At 41.6% G+C, this 22,966-nt stretch overlaps 1 protein-coding gene across 1 annotated transcript in view; it reads right to left on the bottom strand.

Annotated features, from left to right (window-relative positions):
• The window catches only part of rfx3 (regulatory factor X, 3 (influences HLA class II expression)), a 466,745-nt gene that overhangs the window by 163,950 nt on the left and 279,829 nt on the right, over window positions 1-22,966 (bottom strand). The window contains exon 8 of the mRNA XM_041185706.1: window positions 21,362-21,620. Coding sequence (XP_041041640.1) covers window positions 21,362-21,620 — 259 coding nt within the window. The remainder of the gene's footprint in view (window positions 1-21,361; window positions 21,621-22,966) is intronic.

A 22,966-nucleotide genomic window follows, 5' to 3' on the forward strand; every position in this document is an offset into this window, starting at 1 on the left:
TTATGCCACTCCCGACTGCCTCTGTTCAGCTCCCAGGTAGGAAAGACCTTCCTCTGATCCCCTGTTTCTATTTTTGACGTTCCAGACACCCTCCATTTAGCTCCCAAGCAGGGAAAAAAAATTTGCTCCAAGAAGAGCAAGTTCAGTTCTGTCGGCTGCTCTCATAATTTAGTTTTACAAGCCCCAGAATCAACACACTCACACTTCTGTACTTAGGTCAACCATACTATCTGTTCTATACACTATGGCCAGAAAAGGCATATGTGTTTTTTTAAAAAAACTGAGAGCAGGTCTTCAAGCCTACTCTGTCCTTCAATATGATCACGGCTGATGTTTTACCTCAATTCTGCCTTTCAGCACCATTCCCATATCCCTTACTAAACTAAAAACTATGAACCCGTGTCTTAAATATACTTAATGACTAGGCATCCATGCTCTCAGGAGTAGAGAATGCCAACGATCCACAACTCTTTGAGTGAAGAAATTTCTCTTCATCCTAATCTTAAATGAACAACCCTTTACTCTGAGACTATGATCCGGTGTTTTAGATTCCCTAACTGGGGGGAAACATTTTCTTAGCATCAACCATATCAAGCCCCTTAAAAATGTTAAGTGTTTCAATTAGATCACCTCCCACTACAGGAAATATAGGCCTAGTCTACTCAATCTCTCCTCATAAAACAATCCCCAGTCTAGAGGACATTTGTTGCACTCCCTCAAAGGTAAGTATGTCCTTCCTTAGGAAAGGATATCAAAACTGCACACAATATTCCAGGTCTAGGCGACACTCCAGGCGTTTCTGTGGCCGTGGACATGACTCCAGGATGGAATGTTGCCTCCCTGGTGCCAGGGTCAAGGATATCACTGAACGGCTGTAGGGCATTCTAAAGAGGGAGGGCAAACAGAGATCGTGATACGTAATGGTACCAATGACATACGTAGAAAGAGGGTCGAAGTCCTGCAAGTAGAATTTGGGGAGCTAGGAAAGATTAAAAAACAGGACCTCAAAGGTAGTAATCTCTGGGTTACTTCTGGTGCCACATGCTAATGAGTATAGAAATAGGAGGTTAGTCCAAATGAATGCGCGGCTGGAGAGATGGTGCCGGAGGGAGGGCTTTAGATTTCTGGGGCATTGGAACCATTTCTGAGGGCGGTGGGACCTGTACAAGGCAGACGGGTTGACCACAAGCATGACCCAAACCTCATGTCACTTGCCAGTTCAACACTCCACCCTGCTCTCATGCCCACATATCCGTCCTTGGCCTGCTGCAATGTTCCAGTGAAGCACAGTGCAAACTGGAGGAACAGCACCTCATCTTCCGACTAGGCACTTTACAGCCTTCCGGACTGAATATTGAGTTCAACAATTTTAGATCATGAACTCTCTCCTCCATCCCTACCCCCTTTCCGATCCCCCTTTTTTCTAATAATTTATATAGATTTTTTTTTGCCCACCTTTTTCCATTATTTTCAAATGTATTTCCATCCATTGTTTTATCTCTACCTTTTAGCCTATTTCAATCCCTTCCCCCCACCCCATCCCCACTAGCGCTATCTGTACCTTGCTCATCCTGCTTTCTACCCTTAATGTCACCTTTTAGCACATTTCTTAGCTAATATCATCACCGTCAACACCTTTTTGTCCTTTTGTCTATGACATCTTTTGGCAATCTCCACCTATCACTGGCCCTCTATCCAGCTCTACTTGTCCCACCCTCCCTTATACTTCACTTCTCTTCTATTTTTCCTTAGTTCTGTTGAAGAGCCATACGGACTCGAAACGTTAACTGTATTCCTCTCCGCAGATGCTGTCAGACCTGCTGAGTTTTTCCGGGTATTTTTATTTTTGTTTTGGATTTCCAGCATTCGCAGTTTTTTGCTTTTATCTTATGTTTTTTGGTATTTGGACAATGGAAATAAACTCATTTAGTGGCTGTTGTGACAGATGCAGAGAGTCAGACAAAGAGCGAGATAAAAAGAGTGAAACAATTCCAGGAACCAAATGCATAACAATAACAGACTGTTATCTGGAAAGGAAGAATATACAGGGTTATGGGGAGAAGGCGGAGGAATGGCACTAGGTAAATTGCTCATTCGGAGATCAGGTGCAAACATGATGGGTCAAATGGCCTCCTTCTGCACTATAACAATTCTATAATACAACCATGAATTTCTCCAACTCACTCAGCCTGTCCATATCCCTCTGCAGCCTATTTGTGTCTTCTTCACCGCTTCCTTTCCCACCTAACTTTGTATCATCAGCAAGCTTGGATATAATACTCTCAGTGCCCTCATCTAAATCATTAACAGTAGATGATAAATAGTTGAGGTCAAAATACTGATTTTTGCAGTGCTCTGTTGGTTACAGCCTGCCCACCTGAAAATGACACATTTACTTCTACTATCTGTTTTCTGTTCATTAACTGATACTCAATCCATTCTAAGGTATTACCCTCAATCCCACAAGTCCTAATTGTTTGTGATAACCTCTTTTGAAAATCCAGATGTACTACATCTACTGGCTCCCCTGTATCCATTGTCATAGTTATATCCTCAAAAAACTTACTAACAGATTTGTCAAATATAATTTCCCTTTTATAAACCCGTTTTGGCTCTGCAGAATCACATTATGTCTGAGTATCCTGTTACCACGTCCCTAATAATAAATTGGAGCATTTTGCCTGCTTTGATGTTATGCTAACTGGCCAATAGTTCTCTATTTTGTCTCTCATTTCTTTCTTAAATAACTGGGTTATGTTTGCAACCTTCTAATCCTTGGGAACTGTTTTAGAATCGAAGGCATTCTAACTAATGCATCCACTATCTTTGCTGTAGCCTCTTAAAACCCTGCGACACAGGCCCTCAAGCCAAGGGGGTTTGTCACAATTTAGTCGCACAAATTTCCCTACTATTATTTACCTGTTCTCATTTCTTCAAGCTCCTCATTCTCACTAAACCCTTGGTTCCCCATTATTTAAATTAATATACTTCCACTTTTCTATTATGACATTAGATATTCAACTACGTTCACATGACAAGATATTCTGGCACAGTTCATTTGTAGTCAGATACATTCTGCTGTCTAATGAGTAATTCTACCAATGCCTTAAAATTAAATCAGAGGTATTCATTAACCTTAAAAGCAGCAGTAGAATTGCTAATGTCACAGCAATAATTTACTAGATAAAATCCTTACACCTTCTTTAAAATTAAAAAAGCTGTGTGAGCAGGCTGTAGCCTTGACTGGCTGCCAAACTGCAGCTTGAATCCAATTCCTAAGATGCCAAGGTTTGTATAGAAGTCATCTGACTTATTGTAGGCATTACTAATGACATGAAGTATCAGCTAGATTTAAACTGTTAGATTAAATCAAAGAATGTATAATTTACTTCAATTTACAAACAATAATGAAAGAAAACATTTGCTTTATAGGTGACAAAATAGATGGACATATTTCTCTTTTATCTCTAAATCCTGAATTTGAATTTATTCCAAACAGAGAATGAAAGCTCACTTCTAACACTTGGAAAGGTCCAAACATGAAATGAGTTTGGAAGTCTTAACCATGTTCATACAGGGCAACAGTACACAGAAAATTGGCAAGTAATTAGAAACCTGACTCAGATATATTACACAGGATGGTTATTATGGGGAAAACATGCTGATTCATTTGGGTCCTCATCTGATAGTGAGTTGAAACAGAGGAAGCTTTACTCAGCACCTGGTCTGATCACTTGTTATCGATATCAGATGTTCAAAATGTTCCACATCCCTCACCTTCAAGTGCACAGTGGAAAAAAATCAAAAATAATTTAATAAAATGTTGCTACTTTAATTAGGTGCATGCTTATTTGTCATGAGCACAATGGAGATGGAATAGCAGAAGCAACAAGAAGCTGGAGATAGAATGCTCACAATCAGAATTGGCAAACCTATTTGTATGTGCCTCAACCCTCTTTATGGATTACAGAGTTGAGTGCTGAAGTAACCTTGTAAAATATGTAGTCCCCTTGGGAGTACAATGATGTTATGAGACAGTCATCTGAATAAAAATAGTAAGTCTGATGATCATTATCCCTTTCAGCTCTGATAGACATTTTTAATTTCTTAAAACACATTCATCGGTTGCATTCATCTTTTTGTTTCGTGGTGGAATTAAAAATTACAAATTAGGATTATGAAAATATATGAAGCCACAGGTAGACCAAAAAATACTTTTGTTTGGTTTTGCAATTTTGAAGTGGAAATTTCTCCTTCTTCCCTTTTCCTGGATTCTTTTCACTAAACATCAAGACCAGGAATTTCTTGTAACTGCTCCGTCTCTACTTCCATAACTTTGCCAGAGTGTGACAGAAATCCCAGTTACATAAGTAAACAGGATTTCCGATGTACTTCCAGCAATGTTATAGCAGTGGAATGGGAATAGTTTAGGAGAAATTCCCAGTTCACGATTAAGTAAATTTGATGGCTGGAGGCCAACTCTTAACATTCAAATTATGGGCCCATAAATTCTGAGCTCCCTAGCATCGAATTTTGGAAATACCCCAAAGATACAGTGGGGAATCCCTCTGGGATGTTCCCAGGTAAGGGTATGCACAGCAATTGCCCAAAAGTGTACACTTCTTGTGGTTCCACCAGGATTTTACCAGAAGTTACTCAGAAAAAGTTATAAGGATTAAAACCTCTTTTAACTTCTGAGTAACCATTGTAAAGACTCAGACCGACCCCACGGGACTCCCTAAACATCCCCCCATGGGACCACCCCCCCTGGACTTCCGGCATCGCCCAACACACACACACACACACACACACACACACACACACACACACACACACACACACACACACACACACACACACACACACACACACACACACACACAGACGTCCGAACCCCCGTCATCCCCAGACCTTCAACTGACCTCCGCCCTTGACCTCGATTCCTCCCTCCACTCCCCACTCACTTCCAACTCACCCCCCATGAACACCCCCAGGCTTCTGGTTCCCACTCACCCCCCAGATCTCGAAGCCCCACCCCCCACGGATGTCTGACCCACCCCCGCAGGACACCATTTGAACCCCCCGCCTTCCGGATCTCCGATCCCACCCCCCCCACCAACCGGATCTCCGATCCAACCCCCCAGGGCCCCAGGACACCCCCACCCGCCAAATCCTATCCACTTACCTTAGACACTTAACTTCTCGCTGGCCTGTCAATTTCACTGCCCCTTTAAACTTACAGCTTTATGCCGCACTTCCATAAAGTGCTGTAAAAAAAGCGGCCTGGCCTCCTTGAATCCACCGGTGCTACACTTTGCTGGGGCCTGCGAGGAGTCTTTTGATGCAGGCCCCAAGCAGCTCCGGCAAACGGAAGTGTCAACGTAATTTTCAAGACGAGCTAAGTAGGTATTAATTTCTTCTAATTCCTGCGGGCCAGCACTTTCCAACGGTAGTCGGAAGTTATGGCCCATTGTATTTAAAAACAGGAAGTTTGGAGATGTCAGCGTATGACAAAATTCTGATTCTCTTTCTCCTTGTGGAAATTTAGCTGGAATATGCTCAGTACCTCAATTAGCAGTGATGGCGTTGCATTTTTTTAAAGCCCCATGCAGCAGATATCTTTGCAGCTCTTAAACTTGTCAGTAAATGTTACACACTCAGATGCAATAGTCAGAGCTTCTTGTACATGATATTCAGAACTGATAAGGTATTAAGATGTCACTAAAAATTATAATGAAAATGCACCTGACACCCAGTGCTTGAACTCCCTCCCTGCTCACTCACCATTCATGCACTCACAAGCTGTAAGGGGCTGCTGAAAGGACGCAGATTATATTGAATCACCATGTTCATGTCTTGAACTGGCCACGAAGCAATGAGGTCCCCAGCCAATGGACACCCCAAACCATTTCTTGGCATCAGCAGCTTAGCCACTGCAGTTGCTGGAGATCTTTCAGTCGCTGAGATCTTTCATACAGGCACTCTACTGAGGCAAATAAGCTTTTCTCAGCATCAGCAAGGAACATCTTGTCTCTCTTGTAAAATCATTCTGTAGAGCCATTTGTGCACACTTAATAAACTTCTTTCAAAATGATATCAAGTGATTTGTGATCGCTGTTCATAGTACTTTTTTCCAAAGGCATTATGCTTGAGTTTCTCCAAACCAGAAACAGTGGCTGGACTGTGCTAAGTTGGCTCCAGGCAGGTTCTCCCTCCACTCTTTACCTCCTGGTAATTTTCTTTGTCTCTTGGTCAATCATGCACGTGTGTGCTTTTTCTCAATGAATAATCTTTATCAATTGCACATTAAACATCAGCACAATTCTGAATATTCAGCTCACAATGTAACTTCGCACTTCATAATTGATTTTGAAGAGTCAACTAACATGAACCCCACATTGCCATATAAGGCCAGGCCTGCCCACAGTGTGTATCAACTCAAAAGTGGTATGATACAATTTAACTCCCTGGCACACCAACAATTACCGTCTTTTTCCCCTGCCTCCCACACACTTAACAATAAAGTTGTGCAAGTGTACCATTAGAAGACTGATTGGGTCATGAGCAATGAAAGTGAGGAAAACCCCATCAAGTCACCAGCCAATTAGGCCATTTAAAGGGCCAATCAGGGGTCATATTCCAATGCAGACAGGATGTTCCTGCTATCAGAGCGGCCCCCAGCCATGTGCGGAGACCACCAGCTATCTAGAGGCGGCAAGCCAGTGGAGTGGGGGGAAAGGGAAGCGAATCAAAGCCTCCTATAAATCTCCTGCCTTGGAGCAATGGTGATCATTGGGCTGCAGCCTTGGCCACAGGTTGTTTTTGGAGGGGATCATCCTCCATAATCGTGACCCAGCAGCCGTGGACACTCTTAACAATTTTGCAAGTCTACAGAGTGTGCCTCCACCTAAGGTATGAGGGAGCCTATCCACCATCCCGAATTGGATAATTTCCAGAGGCAGCCAGTTAACGGACCAGTTCTGGGGAGATCGCACAGGCCTCAGGCACCATCATGGTTGGTATCTACATACGGTCATGACACCCACCAGGAACTTTAGTCTTTTAACTCTGTTTCTCACTCCACAGGTACTACCAGCAATATTCTCTCAAAGCTGTGTGGTGACCCAGAATTTCCTGAGCAGGTAAAGCTTAAGTTGATCCCTTTATGTTGCTACATGCATTCAGCTGCGGAAAAAAAATTATAGGCTGTGTAACACAAAAATAAAGTTAGAAGGAAGCCAGACCTGGTGAGTTTTTCCAATATTTTCTGTTTTTAGTTCAGGTTTCCAGCATCTGAAGAACTTTGGTCTTGAAAATATTTGGTTGCCTTCATTGATCAAGTTCCTACTGGCATAGTAATCTTTAGAGACTCAAGTTCCAATAAATAAATAGCTACGCCTGGTAAAATGCACCCTGTGTAAAATATCATGGTTACATTACATGCTACAAATACAGTATACAATTGGAGCTATGTCTGAGAATACTGTAATGGTGGTACAGGTCACTAGAGCTCCAAATGGTAGCAACCAGTAAATTGTGGAGCACGCATTCATGCTGACAGGCACCACACTGTTAGTTGTCAATCATTACCATGCCAAAAGTAGAGAAGGGCAAATAAACTTAGTGGGAAAAGTTCACCAACTTGCTTTTGGAAACTGACCACTAGCAGACAACAACCTATCTATCCTACCTGTTAGTGATGATGATGCCCATGGGAGCAGAAAATTGGAGAGAGAGAGAGAATAAAGGGAACAATAATCGCATTCTCCAAAAAAGAGAAACACGTTCAAATCAAAAATAAAAATACCTGGAAAAACTCAGCAGGTCTGACAGCTTCTGCAGACAGGAACACAGTTAACGCTTCGAGTCTGTATGACTCTTCAACAGAAGTTCTGTTGAAGAGTCATATGGACTTGAAACATTAACTGTGTTGCTCTCCACAGATGCTGTCAGACCTGCTGAGTTTTTCCAGGTATTTTTATTTTTGTTTTGGATTTCCAGCATCCGCAGTTTTTTGCTTTTAACACTTTCAAATGATCCCTTTAACAATAAATTTTAAAATACACACTGTACAGGCCCTTAAACATCACCATCTAGTTAAAAATGTGAGGCAAATGACTGAATAAGTTATCTAACATGCATGAGCTGATACTTTTCTTATAAAACTGTACATAAACTAAAACAGCAAGTAATTTCGTATTAAATTCTTGAGGGGACAAAACATGAAGCATTTTAAGCAGCTGTTGAAACAAAATACTGTATTATACTTGAGATGTATGCAAAATATCTGATTTTCATGGGGACGAGTGGCTATTCAAGTACTGTGCCATAATAACAAGGCTCTGATTTCATGCTGCAACCTGAACCTTTATTATCTTATGTTCACTGAAGCTCAGAATAAAATGCAAACTGTACACTTTCAGAACTGCTAGCACGCTTAAACTCATAACCACAAGGATTACAAATGCTTACCTCACTATAAAAAAATGCAGCTGACTCAATTAAAATTGTATCTTTAAAAACAAATCACCTCTCCTGCAATTTGATAAGCTAAAGATGGCCTTTAAATTGTAACAAAGAACATTTTTGCACTAGTTAAACATCTTTTATCACCATGGATTAGCAACAAAAAATCTTACACATAAAATTATACTCACTGCGAAATTACATTTCATAATACAGTTCAGCTGCTTGTTTTCCTTTATGGTATTAATTTAAATCAAGATTTCCAGAGGCATGATTGCTCTGATGGGGATTAAAATTCCTTCTTGCACACTCAGTCTCACACAGTGCAGTAATTACACTGGCTATAGCGCAGTCCACAGGGTCTACATCATGAGATTGGTGAAACTGAGTTATAACCAGGTTCTTTCAAAAGCACTAAGCCAGTTGCTAGAAAAATAAAACAAATAAAATAAAGGCAATCAATTCAAATAATTGAAATTTTATTTTTTCTGGTAACAGAAATGTGAACATACATGTACAACCAGTCATCATTCAACAATAAATAATTTTTAACTGTTTGCATTTACTCCTCGCCTCTGCATTTGCTAGATGTAGGATGTTCTGAAGCTGTGTCCTACTTGCAGCAGTTGAGTTTTCATGCGTTTCCAACCATCTCAGCAATTCTTTTTGGTTCTAGATGACTGTATGGGGTGATGGCAGTGTCTTCGTCTCGGCACTGTCGTCATCATCATCATCTTTGACTTGCTGGATGTCTTCAGGGTTTGGATGTGATACACTGACCAATATTTGATCATCAGTCATCTTGTTGGTAGCTTTTTGGACAATGATATTCAACCTCCCATTCATGTTGTCAGCATCTAATTTGGCTCCAAATACAGGCCTGATGATGTTTAGATTGTGGACATTGAATACATCGTAGTCCACAACTCGTTTCTCGCATTTAATTATTTCTTCTTCAGTGAAGGCTTTAAGATCCTCCATGTCGTCACTGTTGTTTTCCAACTCGGATGCTGCCCCCAGGTCATGTCTCCAGGAGTTTTTATTAAAGCTGATTATCACTTCTTGCACGGTATGCTGCATACATAGATTCCCTCTTTCACACTGAGTTTCTTCAGGCAAGCTATCACATGATCCTTCCTGTCCCCCATTCTCTTGAACAGTTCTCTTTCTGAAATTACGTTTGAAGGTTGATGACACCTTGATCAAGGGGTTGAATTTTGACGTGTTTTTCAATAGACATGAGCATATGAGCGAGGAGCAGGAATAGGCCATTCGGCCCCTCAAGCCTGCTCTGCAATTTTATAAGATCATGGCTGGACCACTTAGGATCTTGTATGTTTCAAATGAAGTCACCTCTTACTCTTGTAAACTCTAGTGGATACAAGCCTAGCCTGTCCAACCTTTCCTCATAAGACAACCTACCCATTCCAGGTATTAGTCTGGTAAACCTTCTCTGGTCTGGTAAAACTTCTTCCAATGCATTTACATCCTTCCTTAAATGGGGAGACCAATACTCTACACAGTACTCCAGATGTGGACTCGCTAATGCCATGTATAACTGAAGCATAACCTACCTACCTACCTTTGTATTCAATTCCCCTCGCAATAACTTACAACATGCTATTAGCTTACTTAATTATTTGCTGTACCTGCATACTAGCCTTTTGCGATTCATGCATGAGGACACCCAGATTCCTCTGCATTTCAGCGCTCTGTGATCTCTCACTATTTAGAAAATATGTCTCTTTTATTCTTCCTGCCAAAATGGACAATTTCACATTTTCCCCACATTGTATTCCTTTCCCAGTTCTTTGCCCACTCACTTAACCTATCTATATCAGTTTGTAGCCTCTTCATGTCCTTTTCACAATTTACTTTCCTACCTATCTTCGTGTCATCAGCAAATTTGGCAACCATCCCATCCATCCTTTCATCCAAGTCATTTATATAAATTGTAAACAGTTGAGGTCCCAGCACTGATCCCTGTGGCACACCACTCTTTACATTTTGCCAAACTGAAAAAGACCCATTTATGACTACTCTCTGTTTCCTCTTAGCCAGCCACTCTTCTATCCATGACAATATGTTACCCCCATACCGTGAGCTTTTATTTTCCGCAATAACCTTTGATGTGGCACTTTATCAAATGCCTTCTGGAAATCTAAGTACAATACATCCACCAGTTCCACTTTATCCACAGCACATATTACTTCCTCAAAGAACTCCAATAAATTGGATAAACATGATTTCCCTTTCACAAAACCATATTGACTCTGCCTGATTACCTTGAACTTATGCAAGTGCCTTGCGATAGTTTCTTCAATAATAGCATCTAACATTTTCCCCATGACAGATGTTAAACTAAGTGGCCTATAATATCCTGCTTTCTGTCCTCCTCCCTTTTTGAATAATGGCATCTTTTAAACATTTACTATCTTCCAATCTAATGGGACCTTGCCCGAATCTAGGGAGTTTCGGAAAATTAAAAGTAATGCATCAACTATTTCACTAGCCGCTTCTTTTAAGACTCTAGGATGAAGTCCATCAGGACCCGGGCACTTGTCATCCCGCAGCTCCAACAATTTACATAGTACCACTTCTCTGCTGTTTGTAAGTTTCCTGAGTTCCTCCTCCCATTTCCTGATTTATAGCTGTTGCAGGGATGTTACTTGTATCCTCTATAGTGTATCTTTCTCTGTCTCTGTCTCTCTCTCTCTGGCTTTGTAAAATACCTGTTCAATTCATCTGTCATTTCCTTGTTTTCCATTATTAATTCTCCAGACTCACTTTCTATAAGACCAACGCTCATTTTGTTAACTTGTTTCTTTTTTTAAATATTCACAGAAGCTCTTACTAGCTGTTTTAAAAAAATCTGGCTAGCTTTCTCTCGTACTCTAATTCTTCCCTCCTTATTAATCTTTTAGTCATCCTTTGTTGTTCCTTATGTTCATCCAATCTTCTGGCCTTCCACCTACCTTTGCACAATTATATATTTTTCTTTCAGTTTGACACTATCTTTAACCTTTCCAGTTAACCACGGATGGTATGTCCGTCCCTTGGTCATTTTCTTACTCATTGGAATGTATCTATTCTGTGTATTCTGAATTATACCTTTAAATGTTTGCCACAGCATCTCTATTGACTTATCCCTTAACCTAATTTGCCAATTCACTTTAACCAGCTCTGCTTTCACGCCCTCATAATTGCCCTTATTTAAACTTAAAAACATGGTCTTGGACCCAATTCTGTCTCCCTCAAACCAAATGTAAAATTCAATCATATTATGGTCACTGCTACCTCGGGGTGCCTTCACTATAAGATAACTAATTAATCCCATCTCAGTACATAATACCAGGCCTCGTATGGCCTGCTCTCTGGTTGGCTCCAGAACACGCTGGTCTAAGAAACGATCCTGAAAACATTCTATGAACGCCTCATCTAGGCTACCTTTGTCCATCTGACTTTTCCAGTCTATATGTAGATTAAAATCTCCCCTGATTATTACCGTACCTTTCTGACAAGCTCCTGTTATTTCTTCCTTTATACCCATGTGATTACTATTTGGGAGCTTGTACATGACCACCACAAGTGACTTCTTGCCTTCACCATTTCGCATCTCTACCCAAACCGTTTCCACATCCTGGTTCCTGAACTTAGATCATCCCTCTCTATTATGCTAATACCATCATTAACTAACACCACCCCCTGCACCTTTTCCTTGCTTCCTGTCCTTCCTAAATGTCCTATACCCATTAATATTCAGGTCGCAATCCAGGTCCTCTTGCAGCCATGTCTCTAAAATGGCTATCAAATCGTACCTATTTATTTTTATGTGCACTCTCAGTTCATCTGTTTTGTGTTGAGTGCTTTGTGCATTAAGATCAGAGCCTGAACTTTATTCTTCTATTCTTTTCATAACTTCAAGTCTCATCTGTTGATTTACTGTTAGATTTGTACTCTCTATCCCTTCCTTTCACGGTCTGTTTTTAATTTCCTGTAATAATACCTTTCTCTTTTGCCTTGTCTCTACTCTTTGATTTACCATATCTTTCCAAATTTGTACCCTTGACCCCACTACTTAGTTTAAAACCCTGTCTACTTCCTTAGTTATACAGCTCACAAGAACATCAGTCCCAGCACAGTTCAGGTGTACACCATCATAATGGTACAGATCCCGCTTTCCCCAGTGCTGGTGCCATTGCTCCATGAACCGGAACCCACTTCTTCCACCCACTTCTTTGAGCCATGGACTCATTTCCCCAATCAGATTTGCCCCATGCCAATTTGCACGTAGCTCAGGTAATAATCCAGAGATTATGACCTTTGAGGTCCTGCTTCTTAATTTAGTGCCAAGCTCCAACATGGACCATTCCAAGTTGCTCTCCAGCCCTGAGCAGATGTCCCAAACCCTGGCACCAGGCAGGCAACACAGCTGCCTGGACTCTCCATCTTTGCTGCAGAGAATGGTGTCAATCCCTCTGACAATACTGTCCCCTATTACCACCACATTCCTTGTAAATCCCCCTGCTTGAATGGTTCCCTGTACCAAGGTGCCTTGGCCAGTCAGCTCATACACCCTGCAGACCCCACTCCCATCCAAACAAGCTGAAAAAACCTCAAACCTATTGGACCGTTGCAAAGGCCGAGGCTCCTTCACTCCTGCCCTCTGGATCCCCTTACCTGCCTCATTTGCACTTGCACTTGCAGTCACACCCTTCTGTCCCTGACTATTGACCAAATCAAAAGACTCTATCCTCAGGGGTGTAACCACCTCCTGGAATAAAGTGTCCAGGTAACCTCCCCCCTTCCTGATATGTCGCAGTGTTTGTAGCTTGACCTCCAGTTCAATAACCCGGAGCCGAAGTTAATTAATTGTTGCTAATTAATTATAATTAATAAAGCCTACACCTCCCAATAGGTTTTGCCTTTGCCAAACTTTAAAATACTGATAAAACAATATAGTACTTATAATACTGATAAAAGTAATAATACAAGTTACTGGTTTACCTGCTCCTTCTGCTGCATCAAAGTAGAAATCAAATACTGGGGGCTGAAAAAGAGTAGAAGAAAAAAAGCAACTTCTTCCTGCCCTTCACCGAACTCTCCACTCAGCACACTTTACTCCTTGCAATAAATCTTACTTGAAGCACCTCTTTCCCCCTATGTACCAAATTCCCACTTTGAACCAAAGTCCCAAATATACTTACTCAGTCTCTGTCTCACTCAGGCTAAAGTCTCTCCTCACTTACCGTGCACCTCTTACTGCAGCAATAGACAGATGTATTTGATATTTTCATCTTGCATTACCAGGTTCTCTGGTGATGTGCTTACAGGGCAGTTGTCAAGCAGTAGGATAACCTTTCTCGATAGTTTGTTCTGTCTGACGTACTATCTGACGTTTGGTACAAATTCATGGTGGAACCAGTCTTCGAAAATTGATGAAGTTACCCACGTTTAGGTACTACTTCAGTATTGGTATGGCAGTGATTTTAGCTTGGGATGATTGAAGCCGTGGGGTTTGCTGAACTTTTTGACAACAGGCGGAGTTAGCTTTTGCAGACCACTTTTGTTGCAGCAAAGGAGGTCTGTCGTGAAATTTTGCCTTTATCTGTTTAAATCCAGATGTTTTGTCGGTGTTGTTTGCTGTCCCTAGCATTTTCTTTGAAAACATTTTGTGGTACAGGGTTGCTTCATTGGAGTTGCAAACCTATCCTTTGGTAGTCCTTCATGCGTTAGGAAGCCCAAAAATACTTACCTAAATTCAGAGTCTGGAGTTTGGGCACTACGGTTCCCAGTGGGCCTCGGGCTTCCTGTGCATGTGCTGGCCACAGAATGGCCGCACATATGCAGACCTCACGCACGCGCCAGCTGGAAATGTGGCCACACATGTGCTGTCAGTGGTTTTTCACATCTTCAGGCCAAGAACCGACCCTGCGCACATGTGCAGTTCATTTCTTTGATGTCTTTAGGCCGGGAACTGGTTTTGCGCACAGGAAAAATAAGAAGAGTGAAACAGCGTGAAACTAGAAGTCAGGTGAGCTAAAGAGGAGCGCCATTCTAGAGAAGTTGTACCAGGAAGCAGGACATAGGGAGGGGTACAGGGAGAAGGTCCCAAACAAAGAAGAAAATCTCAAACCAGGGAGTGGGGCAGAAACATGTCCCCTAAGAAGTTCCCAGGTAAGGGACAAGGTCAGGGATCAGAAACAGATCCTGTTAAGTAAAGTTGAGAAAAAGAAGCAGAGCAATAGGCTCCAAATTAAAAAGGGAGAGCTGTGGGTAGCAAACTTGAAGCAAAGCGGGTTCAAGAGAAGCCTGAAGATCCAAGAGGGCAGCCGAAGGCTGGTGACTTTGTAATAGAATGCTGTGCACGTGCCTGGATGGGTGCAACAGCAACAATCCTCAATAAACTTGACACTATCCAGGATGTAGGACTTTACTTGATCAGCACTTCATCCACCAGTTTATACAGGTGTACTCTCCACTAGCCTACTTTGGCTGCACTGTATACTATCAGAAGGATAAAATGCAGCAACTTGCCAATTCTTCTGTGGGAGTTACTCCAAAATCCACAACCTCCACCAACCAAGAGCAAGAGCAGCAGGTGCATGAGAACAACATCACCTCCCAGTTCCCAATCCTAACATGGGCATATACGTAATACAATTCCTTCAGCATCACTGGATTAAAATCCTGAAACTCTCAACCTAACACCATTGTGAGATCACCACCAGCACAAGGGCTGCACTGGTTTAAGAAGTTTGCACATCACCACCTTCTGAAGGGGAATTAGGGGTGGACAATAAATGCTGGTCTTGGCAGCAATGCCCAGTTTTCAAGAATGAATTAAAAACACAACTATGTTTTGCTGAAAGTTAGAACATGGAAATATACCAACTGCTCACATTTGCCAAATACAGATAAATGAGGAGACAGATATAAAGACTCCCTAGTACCAAACACAAACTCCAGAGATTTCGTAATAGTTAAAACCAATTCCACCAAATCTACCTCCACCGCTAAGGCTCAAATCCTCTCCCCACTCTTGGCAGACACCAGAAACATACCGACAATCCAAATCCAACATTTCACTTCTTTCTGCCAAGCCTTAGGTTCTCCCTTCGCCTTGATGGCAAATTAACAATCCCCTTCAAGCTGTCAAAACCTAGCAGTCCCAGGACAGTGCTGCCAAATTCAAAGATTCCCATCCCTGACAGCAGGAATCCCTAGTATAAGCAAAGGAACCACAGCACAAATAAACACCACTCTTATTACCCAGTACTGCTTAAATTTGAGATATATAATTTCAGCAATACATCTTTTATATGGTCATGCTGCATTTTCTCAACGAGAGAATAAATATTAAATACATATGTAATGCAATATACATATGTGTGGGTGTGTCTCTTTCAATCTCTCCTTCTCCCTCTTACCGAGAGCAGCAAGGGACAGGATTGTGGAATTTAATTATCAAAGCAGCAGTATAAAAAATCTCAGAATACCATTTAATAAAAACTAGCAGAGACCTGCAAACGTATGCAATCAGATTAGTATCTATATTGCAAAAGTGCTTCCTTAAATACAGGATTTCTAGTTACTCTTTCACCAAAGGCTTTCTCAGAATTAGAAGTTCTCACTGAAAAAAGCTACATAAAGCCGTTGATGTGTAAAAACAGGCCGAGCAATTGTTATGACTGTCTCTATTGTGGATTATACTAAGGGTTAAAAAAGTAGAGATTTGGTTTCAGTTTAAGGTGAATTGGGAATTGTTTACTTTCGGTTTGGTTTAGTATGCCTGGATGTGTTTGCCAACAATGCTTGAACTTTTGACCCAGTTGAGAGGCTTTAAGAAGCAAGAAAGCCCTGAGGTTGCAATGGAGAAAATTGCCAAGGGTGGAGCTAAGCTTTCAAAGGAAAACCGGTGGGGTGGGGCTTTTTTTAGGGAAAAGTAGAAGGGAAGCTGACCTGGAGGCTCCAGACATCCAGTCTGTTGTGTTTTACCAGAGAACTCACATCTGTATGTTTAGAGAGGAAAATAGGGAGTTCTAGAGGATTGGGTAGGACCAAGTAACTCTGTAAAGAGAAAAGTCCAGCTACGGAATTAATGCCAAGGGCGTGTCTACACGTGTCTGATGGGTCATGGCATGTGACCATCAGCGATGCCTATGCTTGGACCAGGAAGTTGTATTGGTAGGAATATACCATAGACCTGAGCTGTGACCATGCAGCGAGACCCAGAGGAAAAGGAGCTGCCTTCTAGAGTATGAGTATGTTTAAAAGTCTATCAGAGTAAAAGCCACAGTAAAAATGGTTAAGTTGGGCCTAGTCTGTTGGATTGAGTTTAAGGTACCAGCTCATATCGTTTAGAACCATTGGGCCATGACTTCTGAACTCCAGGGCCTCGTATTACCCCAAAAGATGCACTGGTGAATCCCCTTTGGAAATTCACAGGTTAGGTTTGTATGGCAATTGCGCAAAGGTGCAAACTTCCCCTGGGCAACTGCTCTGCACTGGGAGCCTTCCGAAAATGTAATTTAAATCACAAACCTCAGATGGTTCTGACTGGGCTACATCAATAGTTGTCCAGAAAAAGTTAGAAGGATTAAAACCACTTCTAAATTCTGGGTAACTACTGTACAGACCCAGAGAACTCCCCTGCCCTCCCGACACTCCAGGGGTCTCCCCCTATGCCCACTCAACTACCTTTTCCCCCCCTCCCACCAAAGCCCCCATGGGACTCCTCCATCATCCTCAACCGCCTACAGGTCTCCACCCACCGACCCCCCCACCCCCAAACACTGCCCCCATGGGACTCACCCCACAACCCCTGACAGGAGCTCCCCAAACCCTACGGGACTCTTCCATGCTCTCCTCGCCACCACCCTTCCCACCTTGACCTGACCCAACAACCCTCCTGCCCAGACCTGGTCCGACTCGAGGCTCAATTCACCACCAACCTCCAAACCCCTGACCTCCGAACCCCTCCAACACCAACCAACCCCCACTTCCAACCGCTCCCATCACACCCCCCGCAACATGCCGATCTCCACCAACATCCCATCCCCCCCAACTTCCCATCCCCCGATCTCCTGCAAATCCTATCCATTTACCTTAGATACTTACCTTCTCCCTGGCCCATCAAGGACCTTCAAACTTCAATGGACCTTTAACTTACAGCAGCTAGTGCTGTAAAAATAGGTACCATACAAGCCCACAAACAGTACCATCTTAAAGGACAAGGGCAGCAGACAGATGGGAAAAACATCACCTGGAAGTTCCCCTCCAAGCCACACACCAGCCCGACTTGGAAATATGTGGCCATTCCTTCACTGTCATTGGGTCAAAATCCTGGAACTCCCTCCCTAACAGCACTGTGGGTGTGCCTACACCACATGGACTGCAGCGTTTTAAGAAGGCAGCTTACCATCACCTTCTCAAGGGCAATTAGGGATGGGCAATAAATGCTGGCCCAGCCAGTGACGCCCACATCCCATGAATGAATAAAAAGAATGGGGGTGGAGGGGGGGGGTGGGGGGAGGTGGAGGACTTCCTCCCTTCAATTCAGCTGCACTTTGACACTAGGCCCCAGTGACGTACTGCACTGCCTGGATCCCGCCTGGCCCAAGTCAGAATGTCGGGCTAGATAAGATCGAAACAAAATTAAGGTAAAAAAACTTGGAACAGTGGAAATCCAATGTTGATTGCCACTCCAAGGAAGTTCAGGCTTATTTCCTCAATGTACCTATTTACTCATCATCGTTTGTGTTTGTTTTGTTCAAGTTCATAATGTGAAGATTCTTTTGGTGTTTCAATTTACTCTTGGAATCCTGCTGCCTATTTCTTTGCCCTTGGTTCTTCCACACATTATATTCTTTAAATGATCATGGTCTATCAAGCCAGATCTTAACAATATCCAGCCTGGCCTGTATTCTCATAGCTGAGACCATAACACAATATAAATACAAATATTGTCAAAAGCCTGGCCTTGTGGCTTGTTTCTATTCATAAAATATGAGAGACTAATTGGGAAATGCTTTCTCCTGAGTTTGAAAGGATGATTTACATCTGATGGGCTCAATATTATTCAAGGTAGAAACACTCTGGCTGCTTTTTGGCTACCGAGGCAAATATTTCCAAGTTGGGAAATTTGCCAACTCGCCAGAAACACCTCGGTAAAAAGTACCTGGAAACCCATTTTTGCTCCAGGGCTGTGGAGGCAGATTAGAGTCAGGCCCACTGACCCTAAAAGCAGAGCACAGGTGCCCATGGGGCAGCTGAGGTGGGCTGATTAGAAGGCCTACCTCGGCTCTCTGGGACAGTCTAATCCCCCCACCCATGGCCCCTTGTACACTCCATGCTAACGCAATAGCCACTCACATGGTATCCACCATAGGAAGACCTCAGGAGTCATGTGGAAATGAAAAATAGTAAACTTCTAACTGTCTATCACCAGCTTTTATTCCTACACAGTTGATAGCGAAAACTCATGCAAAGCTTTTAAATCTCAAGAGGCTAACCTCTTACAAAAACAAATACACTTCTATTCAGATACCACATCAAAGAGCTAATCCTTTAATAGGCTCTTTAAACTGTTAATCAAACTGTGAACTCAGAACCCCTGCTGAGATAATTATAGCTTTTGCAACTCAGCCAATCATTCATAATAACATGATATCCTTTGGGAAATGTTAACAAAGATCTCTACTGAAACTGCACGACCAGATGCTTTTTTTCTAACTTGTGCCTGCTAATCAACACAGTTCACCAAAGGGCTTTATTTTAAAAACTCTCACTGGTAGCTACAGCCAGTTTTTTTTAAATTGAAAGAGCAGGAGATTTTTAAAAATTTCAGATCATAACAGTTACACATACCTTATCTGCCACTCAAGATCATTTATGCCTATTCCATCAATTCGTGACTGTCTCACTGCGGGTTAAGGCCCAAAATGGAGGCTGTTTCAACTCAGCATTGAGTTCAAGTGGCCTTATTGAATTCAGGTTTCCCTCCTGTGTGAACCCTTACCCTTTCCCTCTGCTAGCAAAAATTGCATCTGTTGGAAATGGGGGCAAGACTTCTGTATCCAGGTCCCGCCCTCCATTTTTAAAGGTCTATAGAGTCTTCCCAACTCCACAAAATCCAGCCTTCTATTTTCTTGAAATTTGCCTGTTATAACTGCAGCATCTCCCATTGAATAAAACAGCTTCTTAACTACCAATCTTGTTCCATGATAAAGTCCCTGTTTCAGGTTCAGGCTTCCTATCAACAATATAACTGATCCTTCCTAGAGTTTAAGTTTGTATGGTGGTATGCCCAGTGGAGTTACACTATCAAAACTCTGGAGGGCCACAGGCTGTTATCATCTTCTTCATCTATAGAAGCTATGCTGATGTATTATTTTAATTCATCTGATAGCGTTTCTAACCCTTATGCATTCAAATCTAGTGAATCTTCATTTTTAGCACAATGAAGTAATTTTCCCTTGCCATATTGTCACCCATAACCAATTCCATCATCTCATCCACTCCTCCTAAATCATACCTGCCCTCCAATGCCATCTCTATCATGCCATCCCTATCCAATTCTTACCATCCCTCCCATGCCCCCTTGCCACCTCCAGCCCTCCCATCAATCCTATCGTATCCCTCATGGAAAAATCTTTCCAACTAGGTTTGTTTTCCGGGTCTCCTTACCATACGCTGCTTTTGTTCTCCACCAACGCACCACGCTCAGCCACCATCGCCATCAAACGTTGGCAGCTGCACGTGCATCATGCGCTCCAGTCTTCCATGTGTCCCACATGCAGCAGGTACCGCCCATCTAATAAACTCAACAACAGCGTGGTCCTTAAACTGGCCAATCAAACCAGTCCAGATAGATAAAAACTGAAATATTAATATGTGGATATTTGATGGAATTTGATTTATATAGTCACTGTAAAGCATTAACTAGTCCGAAATGCTATCCCAGCATGGAATAAACCCTATAATTATGTAACAGTTTATTTTTGAATGTGAGTAATGCCACAGAGATTGTCAGTATGTATAAATGTAATTAAAAAGTAGTATGGGGGTGAAAATTGGTGCACTTTGCTCCCACTTTCCATGGCCAATCTGCTCAGGTGTTAGTCCTGTTTCTAAATTTGTTTAGATGTCTCCAGTAGATAACAAAAACATGTGTTAGTTCCCTAGAATATATAAATTAGAGGCCTAATGCACTTTAAAGGACCTGTTCTGAAAACTCACTAGCAATGAGCTGGTCAGTTGACAGGCCTGCTCCCATCCAGCATTCTTCATTGAACCCCATGGCCACCAATGAGACATAATTAATTAAAGCTACTTTCTTACAAAATTACCCGGGGATGCCAGTACGAAAGAACTTTGCAGGTCCCCACTTGGCCTCCCTGCAGCTTCTATGATTGCTTTCCCTCCTCTAATTTAATAAGAGCAGAGGCCCAATGTCCTGAACTTCAGGTCGACCTATTTGGTGTAGGAATTGTTCCCTGCATACACTTTGTAATGGCAGGCCAGTGCTATGGGGTTTACACCACTTTATGCTTTAATGTTGCTAAAATGTGCACCAATGAGTTACAGGGCATATTGGGTGTCAGGTAAAACTTGGAAATTGTACTTTTTTATTCATTGTTGTAAAACACAAACAACTAAAAAAATATATATACATTCAAATCAGGTGAAGAATCAAACAATAGCTTTCTTCTGTCCATATCTATCAGGAAAATTTTAATTAGAAATTACAAATGTATCAACATCTGTTTTTGGAAATCTCAGCCTTGATCCCCAGTTCATCAAGATTTATATCTAAAACAATACAATTAACATTATCTGAATTAAAATTTACAGCAGGCCAAAGCATTATATATTATATTCTGCAAGTACTTACTGTGGCTGGAGAAGCACGTGTGGTGTGGCTGACTGGGTGATTGGATCCCTCCATTGACCCGCCTATAAGATAGGCACCCCCTGAGCTGCTGATTATCTGACCGCCTGTAACGCCCATTGGAATGCCGCCAGTGCCCACCATGTTGTGGGACGAGACCACCGTTGTCACCTGTGCAGAGTTTCCTTGGGAGTCGAAATATGTTCCGCCTGTGTTCTGGCTATACATTTGGGCCTCTGAGTAGGGATAGGTAGTTGAGCGTCTGAGGAAAATCATTAAAAGCAAAGTTTAATATTCTTGCTACAATATTTGCAACAGCAGAAGGTTAGCAAGATCAAAACAAACTTTTAAATAAATTGATTAAACCTGCATGCTGGGACCTAACCATGATTGTTTAACCGAATGCATTGCTGAGAATACATGGTTTATGAGGTTGTAAAAACCTGTAAACCATTTCATAGCATATCATTGATTGCATCAAATGATTTAAAGGCATTTATTGTTCAATAATATGAATTTATATTTTCAAATTGTAAATTAAAAGTAGCAAATATCTTTAGAAACAAAATTGGTAAAGATTGTAGCATAGCAAAAACTGACTAAACAAGGTATCAATTTTATATGTGGAGGCCACATCAGACTGGCGGTCATTATAATCAACCGCATTACATTTTGCTTTCCCCTCAAATATTGGACAATAAAATAATTAATCAAACTTTTTGCCTCAAGAAAAATTGATTCTACCTGTTTGACATTCACTCACAAATCACTTGAATATTTCTGATTGCTATACAGTGTTCTAGGTGATTGTATAACATTTACTTATACAGATCTTGTTGCAAGGAACAACTTTCTTCATGTTTTATCCCTTCCAAATGTAGAGATTTTTGATCAAGTATAATATATAGAAGTTCTACTGGACAAAGCAATATTGAAATAGGAATATAATCTATTCACTTGATTTTACATTAGATTTCAATATAGACAAAACTGCAATATGAACAAAGAGTAATATCAGGAGGGAAATCAAGATTGGCCACTTAAGTACAAAGCAATATTACTGGGCCTATAACTTTTTTCAATGTATAGCTTTTTTGTTTGGGAAGTTATTCTGTACATCTGTAATGAACACAGACATATATTGTTATGAACAACACAGAAATATATTATCCACAACTATTCCTAGTTGTTGCTTCCTTCTCTATCAATTGAGACCTACATAATCCAATTTTGAGGCATTACAATTGATCCTTTGAAGGATCAGTAGTCATTGTGGTTTATTATTCAGCTGCCAATGGGTTTATCAGAAAAAAATGAAAACTGGTCAGTACCAGTATTAGTTAATGCATATTATCATTTATTTGTGCATGAACATGACACAAGTTGAAAATCATCAAACTCAATTTACATGTGATCCTGATCAATTAGGATGCTAGCAACTGAACACAGGTCATGGTGACAGAAAAAGTAATAATTTGGAGCAAACGAGCCACCTGAGCACAAGGCTGATCATAATTTTTTAAATGTCTGGACACACAGTGCCCATAGCAAGCTAAATTCAGAGTTCAGTTTTGAGTTCTATCTGCCAAAATTGCTAAGCCACAGCTT

This window comes from Carcharodon carcharias, chromosome 4, assembly GCF_017639515.1.
Source record: "Carcharodon carcharias isolate sCarCar2 chromosome 4, sCarCar2.pri, whole genome shotgun sequence".
NCBI lineage: Eukaryota > Metazoa > Chordata > Chondrichthyes > Lamniformes > Lamnidae > Carcharodon > Carcharodon carcharias.